We start from the raw sequence: 19,538 nt of genomic DNA on the forward strand, positions 1-19,538 counted from the left end.
TCATTGCAAAGAAACTAGGAATTCAACAAGGTTTTATACACCAATTAAAAATAAAGAGTCTCACAGACAGTATATACATTTTTACAGATTCATAACAGCTTTATTGTGATGCATGTCAATCCACTTCCTCACTAAAGATGGTACAGAAAGGGAAATGGCCCATTTCAAAATGGGAATAGCCCTGGTAGAGATGTAACCTTGGTGACCTCCGACCCCAGCGCTGGGCCTTAGTTGCAGAGGTCTGTCCCACAGCATCTGACCGTCCAAAGTTTAGGCTTAAGACGCAACTTTTGGCATTCGGTCCACTCCATGCAATTTCTGAAGCTACTTTTGTCTAATAGGAAGAAAAAAAATACAATAACTACGACATCAACTACCATCTTTAAGATGACAAACAAAATAAGACAAGCAAACCCGCAAAGCACCCACACCCTGAAACATAAGGTCTTAAGTAACAAGAACACTGGGGAAGAGAATGAGTTATCAAACAGCGAGACATGACTTCACCGGATGAGGAAGACCGGTCAGCTAAAGAGCATCATGTATCAGGATGGATAGAAGGGCGTGTGCACTTACGGTTGGGGTAGGGAGGTTTGAGCAGCACTTCGGCGCACATTTCGCTGGGTCCCTTGCAAGTCACCACCGTGGTAAAACCGGCTCCCATTATATTAAACTGCTTGTTGCACCTCAGAGCTTTTCCTACAGATCAAGTATATTAGATATGAGTGGTTGGTATTCTTTAAGTGTGCCATTTAAATGGAGACGTTTGGGCTGTAGGCCTCGACTCACCAAAGCTGAAGGCCAATGCAAGCACCAGAACAACCGCTAAAGTCTTCATCTTTCTTCCCTCTCTGGACTGATCCTCCTGCTTGTCTCGAAGAAGAATTTGGATTTGGATAATGGGATGGAAGTGTCTACCCCAGTGGCTTGACCATATTTATAGAATTTCCAATTTTGCAACATCAGGGACTCTTATCACTTTGTCCTCCACACAACTGTTAACTGTTAACCATAATTCTTTAGCGAGGGATCATTTTAGTTGGGATTATATACTATTTCATTTATCTTCAATTTGTAATGGTCAATCAGATTTATCTTGACACGATTGTGATTCAGCCTACGCATAGCATGCCCGCACACTCACGACATCGACGAGTTCTAGACTGGTCTGCAGAATACAGAGCCTGTGTAACATAGAATCTTTAGAATTCTATCAACTATACGTGGACGTGTGGTAGTAAAAAAATATACTTGGAGAGGAAAGGTGGTTCAAATTCATTTTAAACTGTGCTGCCTTTCACTTAGTTACGATTCACTTAGTTACTGAGCTTCTGAATATAAATCCACCCTACCTGATTCCGTATTGAGTATTTCTTTCTCAATATTTATTTTTCCTATCCTCGTTTATCTGTTGCTCAGGTCAACTCCACCCAAAAATATCAAGAGCTTTGCGCAGTTTCAGGTCAAGCTAAAATCCCTTTCTTCGCAAAGTGAGTAAAAACGTGAGATTAAGTTGAGACAGAAGTTAACGTTGTCTACTGCATCCAAACAACTTAGTACATATGTAATGGACACGAGATAGTTTCACTCAGTAACCACATCCCATTATTGTTTCATTTTCAGTATGAATGTCCTGGACATGCGCAGATTTGTTTTTAAACCTACGTGTTGAAACTTTCTTTTCATGCACGGAAATGTTTGCGTTTGTCATATTCTTGGGTCATGTCACATTTTTTTACAGACCTGTTGGTCAGGAGCAGAGCCATAGGGAGAGAATATATCTATCGCTCTGGTCAGGAGTGGGTGTGTCTGTCGCTAACCTTTTTCTCCAATCGCTGCAGCCGACTCGATCAAAACAAGGAAGTGGAAAACTCAACCAAAGAAAAATCGGATCGTCTCCTCTGTAGTTATACATCCGCATCCTATTCACTCCTAGTTAGGATCCTAACCATGTGAAACTCAAATAAACCTTGGAACGTACACCATAAAGCAGATACAATGAGGTATAATGTGCTGCCTCTGATCTTTGCAACTCTTTCCATTGCTGTTGCTTTCATTGCACCAATAAATGGTACGTGCCTTTAACTACACTATATAATAACCTGTTAAAGCGCATATGTTACATTTCTAAATATATATGGCAAATAATGCCATGGATTCTTACAGATGTGACTCAAATATACTTGCAGGGCGATAGATAAAGATATATAATCTGTATAGGTTCAGTAGCTTTATTTTCTTATTCAATTGATATATTTGAATAATATGTACGAGTCCTCATTTCTTGTGTGTCACCGTAATTCACTATGTATAAAGTAGGCTACAAGTTACAGCCCCTTACTGTAAGCCCTTTACAGCTCATCTTGTAACTTTTTAATGTGCATTGTCGCCCCCTAATGACACAGATGGAGCATTACACTAATTGTGTAACTCACTATATAACACGTTTCCTTGTTGTTATATACTAGGAATGCCGCCGCTGCTCCCGACCGCCCTTGGCATCCTCTCTGCGGCCGGAATGGCTCTCATCTGGAGGGATATCAGGTCCAAAGTGAAAGGAAACGACCGGACAGTTAACAGCTTGCTGAGCCATTATCTGGCGATAAAGGTCGTCGGCTGGTTGGGTAAGCGGCAGAGAAACAAACTTGAAGCCGACACGCGCGACGTGACGCGGCTGCAGGAGGAGACGCTGCTGAAGCGTGTCCGTAAAAACACAGACACGCTTTATGGAAAGCGCTACGACTTTAATTCGATTAAAGGTAAGGAAGTGTTGAATTAAACTCTGACTCAAGTATGACAGGGTGTATCGTTATCTATTGCATTATTTGCCTTTCCTTTAATTGTGCTGTTTTGTAAAGAGATATAACTTGTTTGTGATTAGTTAGAAATGACACAGCCATTCGTCAGTTATGTGTGAGGGAGAAGCCTGTGAGACTATCTGCTGTGCTTGACTGCATGCCTTGAAGAGACTAATTCGATCTTAGACTCAACTGAGCTAATTTCGGACCATTCAGGGCATTCCTTGATTGGTTAGGGTCATCTTCATCGTCTTTCCTCCCAAAAGACGTCAGCACGTTCCGTGCCCGCCACCCGGTGACCACCTACGAGCATTACCGCGAGCTGATTGGGCGCGTGGCGGCGGGGGAGGAGCGGGTCATCCTTGCGGAGCGGCCACTGCTCCTCGCCATGACGTCGGGGACCTCTGCCGCCAGCGCCATGCTGCTCAGCACCAGGGACACCAACACTGAGTTCTTCATGCAGGTGGGCCTTCCACCCCCACTCCAAGAGTCTCACGTCACTTAACTTTAGGATTCTGACGTAGAAGTGACTTTAAAATCATACTTAAGTTATGAACACCAAACATTTGAGTATCGAGTCTGCTGAAAGTGTGTTTGTGTGTGTGTGTGTGTGTGTGTGTGTCCGTGCGCTGTCCGCAGGGTGTGTGTGTGGCTCTAGATGTGATGCGTAAGGTGTATCCGGGGACCGACAGTCTTCAACGCACCACAAAGTTCTTCTACAATCCCACTCTCCGCCAATCGGAGGCCGGCATTCCTATCGGTCCCAACTCCTCTAGCCCCGCCTCCTCGCGGCATATGATGAACCTCTACACCACCCCAGCGCCCGCGTTCCAGGTAACACACGGGTGACGCCCACTTCCCAGAAAACACCTGAGTAGCCCCCTGTCGTTCAGGGGACCCCCACTGTCCAGGTTCCACCCTGTCCTTCAAAAGGAATTGCTCTTCTTGGGGTGAATTACGTTTTCTGAATCTGAATGTACCAGGGTTCCCCGCTCACCCTCTTTCCAGGTGACACCCCGTTAGCCCACAGATTAAACCTTGCCCTTCAGATGAGCCCCGCTTTTCTGTTGTCACCCAGATAACCAGAGAGTTAGCACCTCTCAGGTAGCTCCCACTCTAACCGGCGACACCCACTCCCTCGGTGACAGCTAGGTAACTCTTGCCCTCCAGGTGACCCTCAATGTCCTGACCCGGCTCCCTCCACACTCTGTCCCTCCCTCTGTCAGGCACCCAGTGAGCGGGACGTCCTGTATCTCCACCTCCTGTTCGCTCTTAGGGACCCTAGTGTGGGCGCCCTAGAGTCCAACTTCTCCTCCACCCTCTTTTATGCTTTCTCCACCTTGCAGGTAAGTTTGATTGGTTCTTATATCGTGGTTGTAATGACTTCCAACTTAATGGAAAAGTTGGGGGATTTTCAATTAATTTTCCGATCATTTCTGGCCTAAGGGACTAATGCAGACAAATATTTTTGAAATTGGTCCAGTATTGAGCCGAGAACGCTGCATCCGTAATCCAGATAAAATCTTCTGCAATGTAATCCTTTAGGCTTATAGCGCCCTTCAATGTAGGTCCTATAAATGTGCATGTTTTTGTCAGTGCAAGTCTCAGATTATATTCTATCATGATTGAAAGGTTACAGAGGAATGCAACTTCTTGGTTCCTTTCCCCTTTTTTACTTGATCATGGACTGGTTCTTATCGTGTCCAACCACGTCTTGCTCCAGGCTGAATTATGGACTTTACAGACAGGAGAGTGGGTTGAGAGTGACCCAGAGGGAATGACCTGGGGCCGCTACCAGACGCATCCCCTACAGGGCGTTAGTGAACAGGTTCAGCCTCCAACTCCCCTGGTCAGTCAAGGGAGCCGAACGGCGTGCCGTGACGCCGTGTGCCTGGTTCCTCAGGAGCGGTGGCAGGAGCTGGTGGAGGACGTGGAGGTGGGCCGGCTGAGCCCCTCGCTGGGCCTGGAGCCCCAGCTGCGGGCGGAGCTGGACCGGCTGCTGAGGCCGGACCCGGAGAGGGCGGAGCAGCTCCGAGCCCACTTCCAGCAGGGCTTCAGGGGCATCGCCCGGCGGCTGTGGCCCCGGCTCAGCCTGGTGCTGGCCGTGGACTCTGGCTCCAACCAGATCTACGGGGAGATGCTGAGGGAGCTCTACTGCCAGGGCGTGGACCTGTACTCCCCCTTCTACGCTGCCACGGAAGGTAGGAGAGACCCCCCCCCCCCTGGCATATCATGCAGATCATGTCACAGTCTAGATGGAAGAATACTAATACGAAATAAAGAATAGAAAATAAAGTATCAGTAAAAATACTGATACAAAATCTACACATAAATACATTAAGGCAAAGAAATTGGAACATAGAGAAACATTTACTTGGGAAAACCATTTCATAATGTATCATAAAGTGTCTCAAAGACCAACTTCCGTTCCACACAATATAACTGTTTGGGTGCCGTTGGTGCCCCTGCAGGTTTGATCGGGGTGAACCTGTGGCCCCAGGTGTCCCCTAGGCGCTACCTGCTCTGCCCACGCTCCATGTTCTGCGAGTTCCTTCCGGAAGCCTGCCTGGAGGCGGAGCTTCCTCAGCCGCTCCTGATTGGAGAGGTGGAGGAGGGGCAGAGCTACGAGCTGGTGGTTACCAACGCCTCAGGACTTTACAGGTTGGTGGGTTGGTTCCTCCAACTGTCGGTCAAGGATGAACCCACATATTCCTTACTTCGTGAGACCATCCTAATCGCTCTGTTTTTGAACAATGATATATATGTACAAATCAATTACTCCCCAACCAAGACCAGAGCCATATTCCTATTATTCCTGAATCCACTCAATACTTCTAACTGTACAAACCAACCTCAGGTACCGGCTGGGAGACGTAGTGAAGGTGGTCGGATTCCACAACCAGTGTCCAATCATGGAGTTTCAGTACAGGTACGGTACACACACACACACACACACACACACCAACACACGCTCACAGACATGGACAACCACAAGTACAACCTTTTTCCATCTGCATTTTCAGCCCTGGATAGCAAACCATGCTGTGCTCATTTAGTCCAACCGAAATATCTCACCCTTTTGGATCGCAGACATGGCTATTCACTCGTTTATGTGTGAAGCATTCTGCAATGTCAAAACAAGACTCAATCTCTCATCCAATCCTTCACATGTGCCGATCCAGGACATGGTGTATATAGCTTCCAATTCCAGATGTATCGTAACCCGTGTGTGTGTTTGTGTGTGTTCGTGCCAGGCGTGGCCAGATGCTCAGTCTGCGTGGGGAGAAGGTATCTGAGGTGGTGTTTCTGGAGGCCCTGAAGCAGGTCTTGGTCCAGTGGCCTGGGGCGCAGCTGGTGGACTACTGCTGCGTCGAGAGTGGCATTCTGGGTAATTTAGTTTGATCAAGCTTTAACTCTGATTCGTTGTTGGCCAAACTGATTCGATCTCGCTGGAAAGAAGGAAAGAACCAGCCTTGCTATCGTCTGAGAAGAGTTGAAGGAGTAAAAAAAAAAATATATATATATATATATATATATATATATATATATATATATATATATATATATATATATATATATATATATAACTGTTGATGTTTAGCTAGAAATTGTTTTGTCACAGGTGTAAGAAAAACAATGTGTCGGCTTCAAGTTCTACAAATTTTTTAGTTTTTGCTACTTGCTAAATAGTTTGATTTAGATAAGGGTTTAGGTAAGATCTCTCCTTCTCTCCACATTTGAGCTTTGGTTTCAATTTGTATACTTGGTTTAAACCCCCACATTAGATACTGAATGTGTGTGAGAGGTCTTAATGTGTGCGAGTGTGCCTCCCTACGGCTGTGCAGGGGACTCTGTGGGCGGATGCGACCCTCACTACCAGGTGTTTGTGGAGCTGAAGGGCCTCAGGAACCTGTCAGAGGAGCAGCGCTATAAGGTACATCATGATTAACCTCACTTTAGATTTTATTCTTGTTTTTCGTTAAACAAATCGCAATCCCCCGCAAATAGCACAACATTAAATTATCAAAATCCATGTCGCCAACATGTCGGTGTAGTTATACAATATCACTTTGCAGCTCATACATGAATGAATACCATTTCCTATCACCGACCCAAACAGGGCAATGAAACCAACTTCAAAATAAAAGCACCATGGCGGTTTAAAAAAATAAATATACTGGCCTTCATGGGATCGTTGTAACCATGTCGGTGCAGTTATCCAATACTGTTTTGCATCTCGTACATGAATGAATGTCATTTCTTATCACCAACACAAACTCGGCAATGGACACAATTCCAAAATAAAAGCGCCACGGCCCTTTTTTTTCAAACTGGTAAGCCCTTCATGGGATGGTTGTACCCAGACGGACTGTGGGGTCCTCACTGTGTCCTGGTGCTGGTCCCCAGTTGGACCACTGTCTCCAGCAGGTGTCGGCCGTGTACAAGTCGTTTCGGTCCAAAGGCAGCATCGGACCCATGAGGGTGCAGCTGGTGGCGGCGGGGGCGTTCGCTCAGCTCAGGGAGCGCATGATGGACCACTCCGGCACCTCCCCCAACACCTTCAAGATGCAGCGCGTGCTGCGCAGGAAGGACGACGCCCTCTTCCTGTTGGGGAAGACCGTTTCCTGAGTCCGCCGCGGCGGAGGGGAGGCCGCGGTCGGAGCGTCTAGATGGAACGTCAGGACGCAAACGAAAAGTATTCGTAAACACTGGCCTTGGGATACCTTGAAAACCCTCGACTTCAATAGGTCAGGACACTCCAATTGGCTTGACTCCATTGACAACATGCTGAGTTATAATAATAACAATAATATATCTGATTTCTAAAACGACTTTTACATGAAGCACTTTCTACAAAGAAAAATTGAACGTTGAGGAACTAAGGTGTGTGTGTGTGTGTGTGTGTGTGTGTGTGTGTGTGTGTGTGTGTGTGTGTGTGTGTGTGTGTGTGTGTGTGTGTGTGTGTGTGTGTGTGTGTGTGTGTGTGTGTGTGTGTGTGTGTGTGTGTGTCCGTCCCCTACTGGGGGAACGGAGAGTGGGTGAACTGGTATGATGTGATGGGGGACGTTGACAGACTTGAGAGAGATTCGGGAAACGCAATACGCGTAGAAGGACGTAACGTTGCTGAAACAGACGTGTCAAATATTTATAACCAATTACATAAATATTTACAACCAAACGTTTGTATGGCATTTAAATTGTGTATGTGACTTCAGAAAAGTTCAGCATGTGATGGCGTGGGTTTGACCCTGCTCAAATTGGCTCACACAGAGGCAGTCAGCCGGAACATGTATTTTCACAGAGCACTCTCTCTTTACAGCCATTTATTCCTGCCCACAACCAGTTTTATAGTGCTCTTGGAATCCGACATCCTTCTTTAACTGCAGTTTCTTACTTTATCACACTGTTGCTAACAGGCCAGCAGAGGGAGCCTATGTCACATACAGATATATTATCACCAACACCACGAGATAACTCGGAGGTGTTAACTCTAAATGATTACTCATCCAATAAATATTTTTCCCTTATATCTTATTTAATACCACATAGTAACAAGATATTGGTCCATATGCATTGGTTCAGAAGGCGAGGGTATATAATACATCATTTTGAATACACTATTTATTACTCTGGAATAATAATCTCTTCCATTTTCTAGCTTTTGAACCAAGAGGAAAAAGTGGATAATGATGCAATAAGATAATGTCCCTGTCTGTCCCTGTTGCTCTGTCGCTCTCTGTCTAACCCTGTCTGTCTAGGTCTTACTGTCGGTCTCTGTCACTGTCTAACCCTGTCTGTCTATGTCCCCGTCTGTCTCTGTTTTACTCTCTCTGTGCCTGTCTTTCTCTGTCCCTGTATGTTCCTGTCCCTCTCTGTCCCTGTCATACCCCGTCTATTGCTGTCTTTCTGTCCCTGTCGCTGTCTGTCTCACTCTGTCTGTCCCTGTCGCTGTCCGTCTCACTCCGTCTGTCCCTGTCGCTGTCTGTCTCTGTCTCACTCTTTCTGTCCCTGTCTGTCTCACTCTGTCTGTCCCTGTCGCTGTCTGTCCACGTCGCTCTCTGTCTGTCCCTGTCTGTTGCTCTCTGTCTCTGTGTCTCCCTCTCTAGATGTATATGTTGAATCAGCGAGTTGAATCAGTGATTAACCCACTTCTGCCTTCCCGCGCACTTCTTACATCCGGCCGTGTTGTTGTATGTAGTTGTCTTCTGTCCTGCAGGTCTGTGCGATCACAAACTGGGCTAATATTTTTAGACCGCGTCCTATTTCAGCGGCAGGGCGGGCGGTGTGATTACTCCAAATGGGAGAGAGTGAGAGCAGCTTAATTGGTGAAACCCACACCAACAAGATACACACACCAGGCTGGACTTGGGACTGTCTGGATCTTAAACAGTTGGTTCCTAATTGGAAATCAAGTCCAATTAGTGATGGAATATAGAAAAACAGTATAGGGAGAAATGGCCGATAAATTTATTCAGAATCATCAGTATTGGCTAGATGGTTGTTTGTTTAAAATTCAAATAATTTAACTGACAAACTCATTTAACTAAGGGTTGTAGTGATCCTCCAGAGCAGTTAGTTCAGTATAGTTTTTCTTTTGCAATTGCTGCATATTCATTGGCTCAGCTGGTGCCGTGAAATGTCACAAATATATGTATGCATTTCATTTTAGCCAATCAGAAACAGCTGTCAACTGCCGTCTCTGTATGGGTGGGTTGAGGATTTGAAAGCACCCATGTGGTGGTCACTGTGTTGTGGTTGGGATTCACGTGATTGAGGGGCTTCTGACCAATCAGTGATCTAGTGGAGCCCATCAGGGCATCTCTTGAACCGCACAAAGCTGTGAGAATGGCTGATATCTCAATGGCTTTGCACGGTAAGATCCTCTGATGCCAGTCAAGGTTAGATGACTGAAGGCTCAGTCACTCCACAGCTTATTCAACACCATTATCACTTCTTGTGACCACTATTACCACACACACAGGATTACGGGGCCACGTCCCCATAATCCCTTTACTGTTTATGTGTCCTTCATTTACAAGGACTCTATTTACTTGACTTCAGAGGCGAGTGTCCATATGTTAAACTTAGAAGTGTTCTAGAAAACGGGTCAGAGCTTATTATGCTGAAGGTTCTACTGAATTGAGGTTCTGACAAATCTGCACGCCTTGCTATTTCCCAAGTATGCCTTAAAGAAAGTTTGTTCCCAGTACACAACGAAGTACATCAGCACCAGCTGTGATGCTAAAACAGGACTTGTTATAATCAAATCAATCAACTTCAAACTAAAATGGTAAATCAACTTCACAAAGATCATTTTATTAATGAATAAAACAACCTCTTCTAGCTAGCAGTTAAGACCTTGAATTAAATACACAAAACTGTCCAATAGTGCTTTGAAAACCAACTTTGTCTTTGTTCCATTTTTATATTATTTGTTTGTCATGTTAGAGAACAAACAGAACGCTATGAAGCTATGGCTCCTGTGCTGATCTACGGCTACGCTAGGACCGTGCGGCCGGTGGCCCCGTGTAGCGTTGGATCCGGGTGGTGGTTTTTGAGCATGTTTAATGGATCGCCCTCTTTATTAGTGACAAGCGGAGATAGGTGCAGTACAAGGAGAAAGGACAATGGGGCCATTAAAAATGGATGGTGGTGACGGGGCTGCCCGGACCTGACCAGAACCTGAGAGGGAAAACATTACTCTCTGTCAGCGGGCCTCTGTCTTCACCGCTCCTCTCTTTCACCCACCTGCCGACGCTTGTCAGTACGCAGCTCACCTGCTGAGGTCAGAGGTGACTTGCACTTGACCGCTTCCTGAACTTTGTACAATCCTTCTCGTCCTTGTTTTCCCCCGTCGTGTCTGTCCTATTAGATATCTTTCTGGGGTTATCTGCTTTTATTTTCCTTCCTAGCTTTTGTGTGACTATGTTTATTACCCTCTAGCTATAAAACTGCAATTTGTCATTATCTTTATTCACCTTTCTCTCTCTCATCTCTAGCTATCAAATCACGATTAAATCAATTATTTCTCTTTCTCGTCCTTTATTTCCTGTTTTTCCTTCATCTCACCCTGGTTTTTAATTTCGCTCTGATCATTTATCATCCTCAGATTTGTCTTGATACGGCTTCCCCCCCCCCCCCCCCCTGCCCTTGCTTGACCCCTGACCTCTCTGTGTTTGGCAGAAAGCCCAGGTGGTATCTGCCTGTTCTGTAGTACAGTGCACTAACTGTGTTGCTAACTCCTTTTTCCCATTAAAGTACCTCATTTACATTGCACTATGCTAACTGCTTTGATAGTTTTTTTCGACCCCCTGTATTACAGTTTTTTTCAGTCGCTGAAATTCTCAAAACTACCTGTTCAATCTTCACATCATTGCGTCACTTGTGCACATCAAAAAAGCAGTTTCTCTTTTCTTCGAACAAGTTGCAAATGATTTGGTACATTCATGCAAATGATTATGTACAATTCTCTGCTCTTTCCTATATTATCTATTGCTTATGTCATGTTGATCAAAATGTATAGTCTAATGGATCTCCATTGAATAGTCTCACCCTCACAACATTTAGGCCTTAGTTCATTCCATAACTACCTCCCCGCATGCTGTGACCTTGCTGTGGTGGAGAAGCTTGCGCGCTTCTATGATCCTGAGAGCTATGCTGGAGGGAGCCTATGGCTCCTGGCAGGTTCAATCATACCAGACTGGTCCTGGGTGAGGAGTGAGACAAAAGGCAGTACCTGGTCCTACTAAGGAAAGAGGGCCTACTAGGGTCTAAAACCAAGATCTGCATTGGAACATGGAACGTCCGAACCATGCTTGAGACCACCAAGACAGCACAAGTCCTTAGTGAGATGAAAAGGTACAGCCTGGAAATCTTGGGGAGTCATAGTGAGAGTCACTGGACTGGCTCCGGTCGTCAAGTCCTGCATGATGGGTCTGCCATCCTCCATTCTGGCCACGAGAACACCCACACACATGGTGTAGCCATCTTAATCTCCAAGGAGAAGGCCAAAACCTTGCTGGAGTGGGAACCAGTAAGTGAAAGGCTGATCCGAGTACGCCTCAACTCAAAGTACTGTAAACTCACCATTTTACAGTGCTATGCACCAACCAACAAGGCTGAGGAGGAGGTTAAATAAGTCTTGAATGAACAACTGCAAATGGCGGTTTCTAAGGTACCCCAACACGACATTCTTCTCCTAACTGGTGACATGAATGCCAAAGTAGGAACCAACAATTCCAACAACGAGTGGGCAATGGGCCAGCATGGATGTGGTGAAAGGAACAACAATGGTGAACGCCTTGTTGATTTCTGCATGAACAACAACTTGGTCATCGGCGGTACCATCTTCCCCCACAAGAACATCCATAAGCTCAAATGGCAGTCACCTGATGGTAGGAAAGTCAACCAAATCGACCACATCATCATTAATGGTAAATGGCGCAGGTCACTGCAAGATGTTAGAGCTTATCGAGGTGCAGATGCCAATAGCAACCACCACCTAATCGCTGCAATCATTAAACTCAAGTTGAAGAAGTCAATCCCAAAAGCCACCGGCAGAAGTGAACATTGCAAAATTCCAGTATCCAAAGAAAAACAAAGAGTTTGTGTTGGAACTCAGAAACCGCTTCAGCACGCCAGAGGCTTCCTCTGAAATGGAAGAAGAAACCACCATAAACAGCAAAAGGGTCTTTGTTGAACACCTGGCAAGTGAAGCCGAGAAAGCTGCAGCCTATGGTAACCTGGGTACAGTGTACAAAATCACAAAGCTACTCTGTGGCAAATTTACAAACCATTCTACGCATGTTTGGGATAAAAATGGCAACATCTGTACATCAGAGAGTGACAAGCAGCCAGATGGGTTCAACACTTCCAGGAAGTACTCAACCCTGAGCCAGAACAACTAGCCAACATCACAACAACAGGAAAATCAACTCCAACCCCACTGACTCAGCTGAGGTTAAAGCTGCCATCCAAACCCTGAAGAGTGGCAAGTCTTGTGGCATAGATGCTATTAATGCTGAGATGCTCAAGGCCGACATTCCAACATCAACACGAGTGCTGATGGACCTATTCCAAAACATTTGGAACAGCGACACCATCCCTAAAGACTGGTCCAAAGGTATTATTGTCAAAGTTCCCAAGAAAGGCAATCACCCTGCTATCTGTTCCAAGCAAGGTGTTCTGCAGAGTCCTTCTTAACCGGATGGAGACAGCCATTGACACCAGGATTAGACAGGAGCAAGCAGGCTTCAGGAAGAGAAGAGGATGCATGGACCAGATCTTGTTGGGCTCAGTATTAACACTTCCAAAACACAAGTGATGTGTGGAACCACTTGAGTTTGTGGAAGATTTTACCTATCTGGGCAGTCTAATCAGCAAGGACAGCGGGGCGTCAAAAGACATCAAAGCAAGGCTGGGAAAGTCTCAGGGTGCCTTCCCCCAACTCCGTCCCATCTGGAGATCAAAACAATACAGCCTTAAAACAAAGATGCTCCTATTCAAAAGCAATGTAAAGTCTGTTCTGCTGTACGGTTCAGAGAGGTGGCGGGTTGTCAAAACAGACATGAGGAGAATGGAAGTGATCCCTAATGGATGCCTCTGACGAATATGGCAAATCTTTTGGCCTAATAAATAAATAAGTAAATGTGCATCTGATTCCCCACACATCGATTTATCCCTTTCAAAATCCGCCCCCTGTATCAACGTTGCAGTGAGGCAGTATTCTTGTGGCCATGAATCATATGGTCCGCGCCTGTGTATATGGAACCTTTCATCAAATACTTATTATTATAAGTCAGCAATGTCCTATGACCCCATCTGCACCTCAGGCGAAGTTGGATCAAGACCCCACACTTGGGAAACGCTGAGAAAGGAGATTGGAGGTCAGGTGTGTTGCTCAAACTGACACAGCAAGGATCGGCCGAGGGGAACCATCCCCCCTCCGATCTATCAGCTCCTCTAGCACCAGAGCCACCGCTAGGAGCTAGCTATGCTCCCCCATGCACTCTCCCACCTCTCCCCCACCTCCCCTCTCTCCCACCTCCCCTCTCTCCCTAACCTCACCTCTCCCCTCCTCCTAACCTCCCCTCTCCCCCACCTCCCCTCTCCCTAACCTCCTCCCCTCTCTCCCTAACCTCCCCTCTCCCTCTAACCTCCCCTCTCCCCCACCTCCTCTCCCCCTAACCTCCCCTCTCCCTGACCTCCCCTCTCCCTTACCCCCCCTCTCCCTAACCTCCTCTCCCCCTCCTCTCCTCTCCCCCTAACCTCCTCTCTCCCTGACCTCCCCTCTCCCTAACCTCCCCTCCCCCCCTCCTCCCCTCTCGTGCCCTTCCCCTCTTCCCCATGCTCTCCTCCTCCACCCTGTCCTCCACCCTCACCCTCCCGCTCTCCCCCATGCCCTCCCCCCCCACTCCTGCCCTATCCCCAAACTGCCCTCTCCCGCACCTCCGCTTTCTCCGTATCCTCTCTCCCCTGCCTCCCTTCTGCCCCACCTCCCTGGTCCTCCAGACTCTCTCCTACATCTCCTTTCCCCCACACACTCCCCACCTCCCATCTCCCCCATGCTCTTCTGCTTCACCTCTTCCCGACCTGCCCTTTCCCACAACTCTCCCTTACCTCCCCTCTCCACCACCTCCAACTTACTCTTAAACTACAGGCAATCCTCAAATAGCTGAGAGGATAAAATCCCTGTGGCTTATCACAGATATTGGAGTCAAGTAGGATAATGATCTTTGGTGACACGCTCTGTTTCTTGTTTTGAGGTGGTAATGTTTAGTGCTTCTAGACATCAAAATGCCTTTCTGACCATTGCGGGACAGATCAGCTTAAATAGTTGGCGTGGGTATTGTCGGCAAAATAACTAAAACAAAGATGTTTTGGTTTTCCAAACAATCGATTCATTTGAATTTCTTTAGGGAATATGTCGCCGAAAGTTGCGTTAATACGACGTGTAGCTTGCTCGCTCTAGCAAGGGAAAATAAATAAATAAAATAAAGACGGTGTTGAATTGGAGGTTCTCATGAAGAAAAATCACGCTTGATCCACTTAATCCTCTCTTTTAAGCCGCTTGACTCTTAATTCTCCCTCTCTCTCCGTGTATGAAGAGGAACGCTGAATGAATGCTGTGACTTGAGCCCCGTCTTTGAACACGTGTTCGAGGAAGCAACATAAATACTGTGCTGCTGTTTTACTTCCACTATATATCTAGGGCGGTAATGACTGTCATTACTTGTAGCCGATGGTAGTCTTGGATGCACATGGGTCTGTGTGTGTGTGTGAGAGAGAGAGAGAGATAAAGAGAGTCTGATGGGCCGTGCTCACTCTCTCTAAGAAAAAAAACAACCATTTCCGAACTGGATTATTGTCAACTAGAATATCACTAATCCTAATGGACGCTGCTCATTGCTGCAAAATACCAAAATAAAAAACGACAGTGGCTTGTCTGTCGCTTGTGTTAGGGATGTTTTAATTTGAGTAATTTCTTAAATTTCTTTATTTGTACGATATTATATGTATGTACCCAACCGAATGTAGGAGATTTCTCCCCCCTCCCTTCCGCCACAGAGCGCACCTTGCCTCTTGAGGGCCACAGTGCGGCTACGTATGGATTGTGTTCTTTTGAAAGACAATCAAAGCAAAAAAAGAATAGGGTCAGGGTGGACACAATGGGACTCATTGATGGAAACGCTTTTAAAGGTAATCCATCTCTCAGCCTATAGGAGACAAGCACACAATACCCAGCGCTGATAACGCCACGGTGTGGTGCAATGGCACTGTCACACACACACACACACACACACACACACACACACACACACACACACACACACACACACACACACACACACACACCTGTCCCCATCTTTTTGGCATCCTTTGGTTCCTCCCTCCTCTCTCCCCTCCCCTCCTCTCCTGCCTCCCTCCGAGACACAGAGGAGAACAGCTTTCTATAGTGAGTGCAGAGCGAAGGAAAGCGAAGACTCCAATTGGCTGATCTGTGAGGAGTGGATGGGCGCGGAGAGAGAGAGAGCCAGAGAGAGACGGATAGTGAGAGAGAGATAGAGAGAGAACGAGAGAGACGGAGAGAGAGAGAGAGGCTTAAGAAGAATGTTTTCAGTCTCTCCCCGGTCACATCGTGTGTTAGAGATGAGGCACAGACAAAGAGTAGGAGAAGAGAAACATTGCTGAATAATAAACCTGAGGAATTCTTATGGATTTTTTTTCTCTTTCTGGACCGGTGTTTGAGGGAGACTAAAGGATAACTTCTACTGAACACACGCTGGTGGATTGCCTCTCTCTCTGTGATCAGGGACTGGGATTAATTGCACATCTAAAGTCCTTTGAACCAGCGGCAACACTCTCACAACGACCCGGATCTGCTATACAAGACCACCAGTGGTTTGGAAACAGCCAGGCTGAAACTAACTTCTGTCTGATTGAACCGCGTGGCGTTCGCTCGTCCCTCTCCACCCAACGCATGGGGCTGGGCTACCAAGGACGGGGCGCTGCTGCTGCCGCTGCTGCTGGTGGACTATAGATGTGTGTCCCCCCTCCTCCTCCTCCTCCTCTTCCTCGTCCTTCTCCTCCTCCTCCTGGCAGTAGTCTCTCCTCAGCGTTCGGGCCCCTGGGTTACCCCCCCGGTGATGGTGTGAGCAGCGGGTGGACAGTGGACCACCTCCACCCTCTCCTGGGTCATCGTCATGCCCGTGATGAAGGGGCTCCTGGCCCCGCAGAACACCTTCCTGGACACCATCGCCACGCGCTTCGACGGCACCCGTAAGTACGCAGCCCCCTGCCCCCCGACCAGATCACCCACCCACCCACCCCGCCACGCCTCTCTTGTATTCGGGTCCAAGCGTCAGCCCAGGTTTTTTTAGTTTTCGTACGATATCTCGGATCGATTGGGGTCCATTCCCGAGTTACTTTAGGAGAGCTTATTTCGATACAGTTGGATGTAATGTTAAAAACGATCCCATTAAAAACTAATATGAGCAAATACAGATTATAACGTAAACCTACAAAACAAGGTTCTGTAAGGACAAGCCAGATAGAACCAGCATCATGTTTGTGTTGCCTTTGCCTCATCCCCGCCACAAAGACTAGCCACCCTAAACCCTGTTTACAACGCTTTAAAACTAGATTCATACATTGCAAATACAACCCGTCAAATATGATTATTTCTTCATTGAAACCTCGCTTGAGAGAGCTGCCTATCGCCGCTCCGATGTCTCGTTCCACCACATCCCACCGCGTTTGTCTCTCCCTTTCAGACTCTTGTTATTTCGCAGGCCGACTGTTAGTTTTAAACATGGCCATTAAGCCGCTGTCTGTGAGCGCTGTGTGTCTTTGTTTTGAAACCTGTTGCTCTCCCGCGGGAGGAGCCTTCTATACCGGTGCCAGGGGACCGCTGTGTTTGTGAGCGTGTTGGTTCTGCCCATTCTCCCCTCCCCGAAGCATGCCTCAAACCAGCCCGGCGCTGCACCTCCGATCCTCTCACTACGATGCGTTATGTAGGGGTGGGAGGGTCATTGTTCTGCTTGTAATTCCAGCTAATGCTAGAAGGACCTCTACCAGAGGTTCACCACACACATTTTGTGGGGCGGCTGTGAATTGAATTCAGCTATGGTTTAATTAATCTGTGAATGTCATTTATTGAATTGAATCAGCTCATCAATCTGATGTAGTTCTAGCAATATTACTGGGTTGAGAAGTTTAGTACTGGGTTAACTAGGTTAGTACTGGGTTAACTAGTTGAGTACTGGGTGAACTGGTTGCTTCTGGGTTAGTACTGGGCTAACAAGTTTAGTAAACTAAGTAAATATTGGGTTAACTGGGTTATATTTGGGGTTAATTAGTTGAGTACTGGGTTAGTTTAGTACTCAGTTTACTAGTTGATAAAAGGGTTAAATGATTATTTGTGGGCTATAACTGGGTTAACTTGGATAAGTTCTGGGATAACTAGGTTAGTACTGGATTAGTATTGGGTTAACTAGTTTAGTACTGGGTTAACTGGTTTCTACTTATGGCCCATCAAGCTGCCCGTTTCCCCCTTCCAGTAGTGTCAAGCCTACTGGGTTAGTGTTTAGTACTGGGTTGATTAGTACTCTGTTGATGCCTTGGCCTGCTACGGTTTGACTACTGTGTTGAATGGGTTTCATAATGTGTTAGCTGGGTTTCATACTGTGTGAACTACGTTTAGTACGGGGTTAACTGGCTACCATAACAGAATCCAACCAAATATTCAAATCAAAGCAGAGTGATGGTGAAGAGTTGATGCGTCCCGGCCTGCTTTGGTTCCCCTCCAGGCGCTCTTCATGTTGACGATTAAGCCAGGCTTTCCACGGCGGTGGCCTTGTGGTCGGGGTCAGGAGACGCCAGCCGCTACGAGCATGACTCGTGCATTAGAAGAATCTGCCAATTATTTTGCTCCCCTCCCGAGCCGATTTGAAAAGTACCACCAAGCTTCAGCTTTCGAGGAAAAGAAAAACGGTGGCGAGCTGCCCGCATCTTTAAATAGCATCCTCCCGTTGCCGCGGAGACAGGTCCCGCCACATGCGATGGACAAGGCTGAAACGTTTGGGGCGTTCGAGAGAGAGAGACGGAATCACTTGGCCCCGTCAACCAATCGTTACGGACTAGACTTTTTCGTGCATGTGCAGCTGCGCTATTGTTTTGTAGAAGGAAACGCGTGAATGGACCGAATCCGGCCGTTTAAAGAGAATTCTTTGGTTGAATTGTTTCTGAGGCTGGGATTTGTTGACAGCACACTTATAGAAACATTGTCAACACTTTAGAGACAGAGCTGTCTTTTTGCTTTGTGGGGAACTATCCATCAATAGCTTTAAATCCAGCAGTTTTCCTCTTCGTTGATGCTTTATTCCTTCAGTCTTGACACAGATGTTGACTTTCTGTATTATGTGTATTTGAGCTGTCTCTTTTAATTTCAAATGAAGACTATAAAAATATACTTTTCACACACAAAATCTCACATCAAATTGAAAAACGACTTGCCTATTTGACAGATCCGAAGTATAGTATTTAATAAATACTACTACTGTTACTTCTACTTAACATGGAAACTGTGTATTATTTTATGAGACAATATCCAATACATTCATATACAAGCTATTGAAGTATAGTATTAGCTCGATATAAGGTGTTCCTGGTCCCCATGAGCCAATAAGATTCAACGTGGATCCAATGTAAAGTCACGATTAAAGTTAACACAGGCTACAATCAACATGGATGAGTTATTATAAATAGATTATTGAAATGGTGAAAGAAAGATGTACATGACGATTGTAATTTAATTATTTACATGCAGTACAAAGTTGAATCAGTTGTGTTGACTGGATTGACGACACTATGCTAAACAACATGAGGACCACTTAATAACACCATTCAAATAATAGATAACAGACAACACAGTGCCTTAGATGACAGCAGACAGATATGTTTACGTGGGAGAAACAAGCCCTCTCTTTCCTCTCCATTAGGCTACAAGGCGAGGAGAGAACATGAGGGAAATGGTTGAGTGTTTAGCTCTAGGCAAAATCTGTGTTTCTGCTATGTTGTCTTTGTGTGTGTGTGTGTGTGTGTGTGTGTGTGTGTGTGTGTGTGTGTGTGTGTGTGTGTGTGTGTGTGTGTGTGTGTGTGTGTGTGTGTGTGTGTGTGTGTGTGTGTGTTTCACATTCATAACAATGCTCCATAAACTGCTGAAAGGCAGCATTTTTTCCC

At 46.3% G+C, this 19,538-nt stretch overlaps 3 protein-coding genes across 13 annotated transcripts in view; 2 read left to right on the forward strand and 1 right to left on the reverse strand.

The window, feature by feature from the left end:
- Positions 1–1,822, reverse strand: part of LOC115531061 (CD59 glycoprotein) — a 64,463-nt gene extending 62,641 nt beyond the window's left edge. For 2 of the 10 annotated variants that reach the window (XR_003973835.1, XR_003973834.1), the window contains exons 1-2: positions 1,353–1,620; positions 790–873 (exon numbers count right to left, since the gene is read on the reverse strand). The gene's annotated coding sequence lies outside the window, so the exon portion shown is untranslated. Of the gene's footprint in view, positions 1–74; positions 335–576; positions 700–789; positions 874–1,352; positions 1,621–1,665; positions 1,689–1,743 lie in introns of those variants that run through there. The other 8 variants (XR_003973827.1, XR_003973833.1, XR_003973830.1 and 5 more) reach the window with 8 other exon arrangements.
- Positions 1,823–1,838: 16 nt separating this feature from the next.
- On the forward strand, positions 1,839–8,326 carry ghdc (GH3 domain containing). Of its 2 annotated transcripts, none has more exons than XM_030340002.1 (11): positions 1,839–2,071; positions 2,469–2,759; positions 3,065–3,261; positions 3,438–3,632; positions 4,025–4,144; positions 4,702–4,999; positions 5,270–5,459; positions 5,656–5,727; positions 6,053–6,186; positions 6,644–6,732; positions 7,206–8,326. In XM_030340002.1, exons 1-11 carry the CDS (start codon positions 1,999–2,001, stop codon positions 7,425–7,427), a joined length of 1,881 nt encoding a protein of 626 aa, XP_030195862.1. In that variant the 5' UTR covers positions 1,839–1,998; the 3' UTR covers positions 7,428–8,326. The 2 variants fall into 2 exon arrangements, with proteins under 2 accessions (XP_030195862.1, XP_030195863.1); XM_030340003.1 differs by having other exon boundaries at positions 1,839–2,003.
- A 5,953-nt stretch (positions 8,327–14,279) lies between these two features.
- The window catches only part of kcnh4b (potassium voltage-gated channel, subfamily H (eag-related), member 4b), a 44,833-nt gene continuing 39,574 nt past the window's right edge, over positions 14,280–19,538 (forward strand). Inside the window, exon 1 of the mRNA XM_030339934.1 lies at positions 14,280–16,577. Within this exon, the coding sequence (XP_030195794.1) occupies positions 16,502–16,577 (76 nt within the window). The 5' untranslated portion in view covers positions 14,280–16,501. The remainder of the gene's footprint in view (positions 16,578–19,538) is intronic.

This window comes from Gadus morhua, chromosome 18 (genome assembly GCF_902167405.1).
Source record: "Gadus morhua chromosome 18, gadMor3.0, whole genome shotgun sequence".
Lineage (NCBI taxonomy): Eukaryota > Metazoa > Chordata > Actinopteri > Gadiformes > Gadidae > Gadus > Gadus morhua.

What these genes read in the sequence shown, in the direction of transcription:
- ghdc (XM_030340002.1), top strand. Translation starts at nt 1,999, where the DNA reads ATGAGGTATAATGTGCTGCCTCTGATCTTTGCAACTCTTTCCATTGCT. An exon ending in ACACTGAGTTCTTCATGCAG is followed by an intron (nt 3,262 to 3,437) that starts GTGGGCCTTCCA and finishes CGCTGTCCGCAG; the next exon opens with GGTGTGTGTGTGGCTCTAGA. An exon ending in AACGCCTCAGGACTTTACAG is followed by an intron (nt 5,460 to 5,655) that starts GTTGGTGGGTTG and finishes AACCAACCTCAG; the next exon opens with GTACCGGCTGGGAGACGTAG.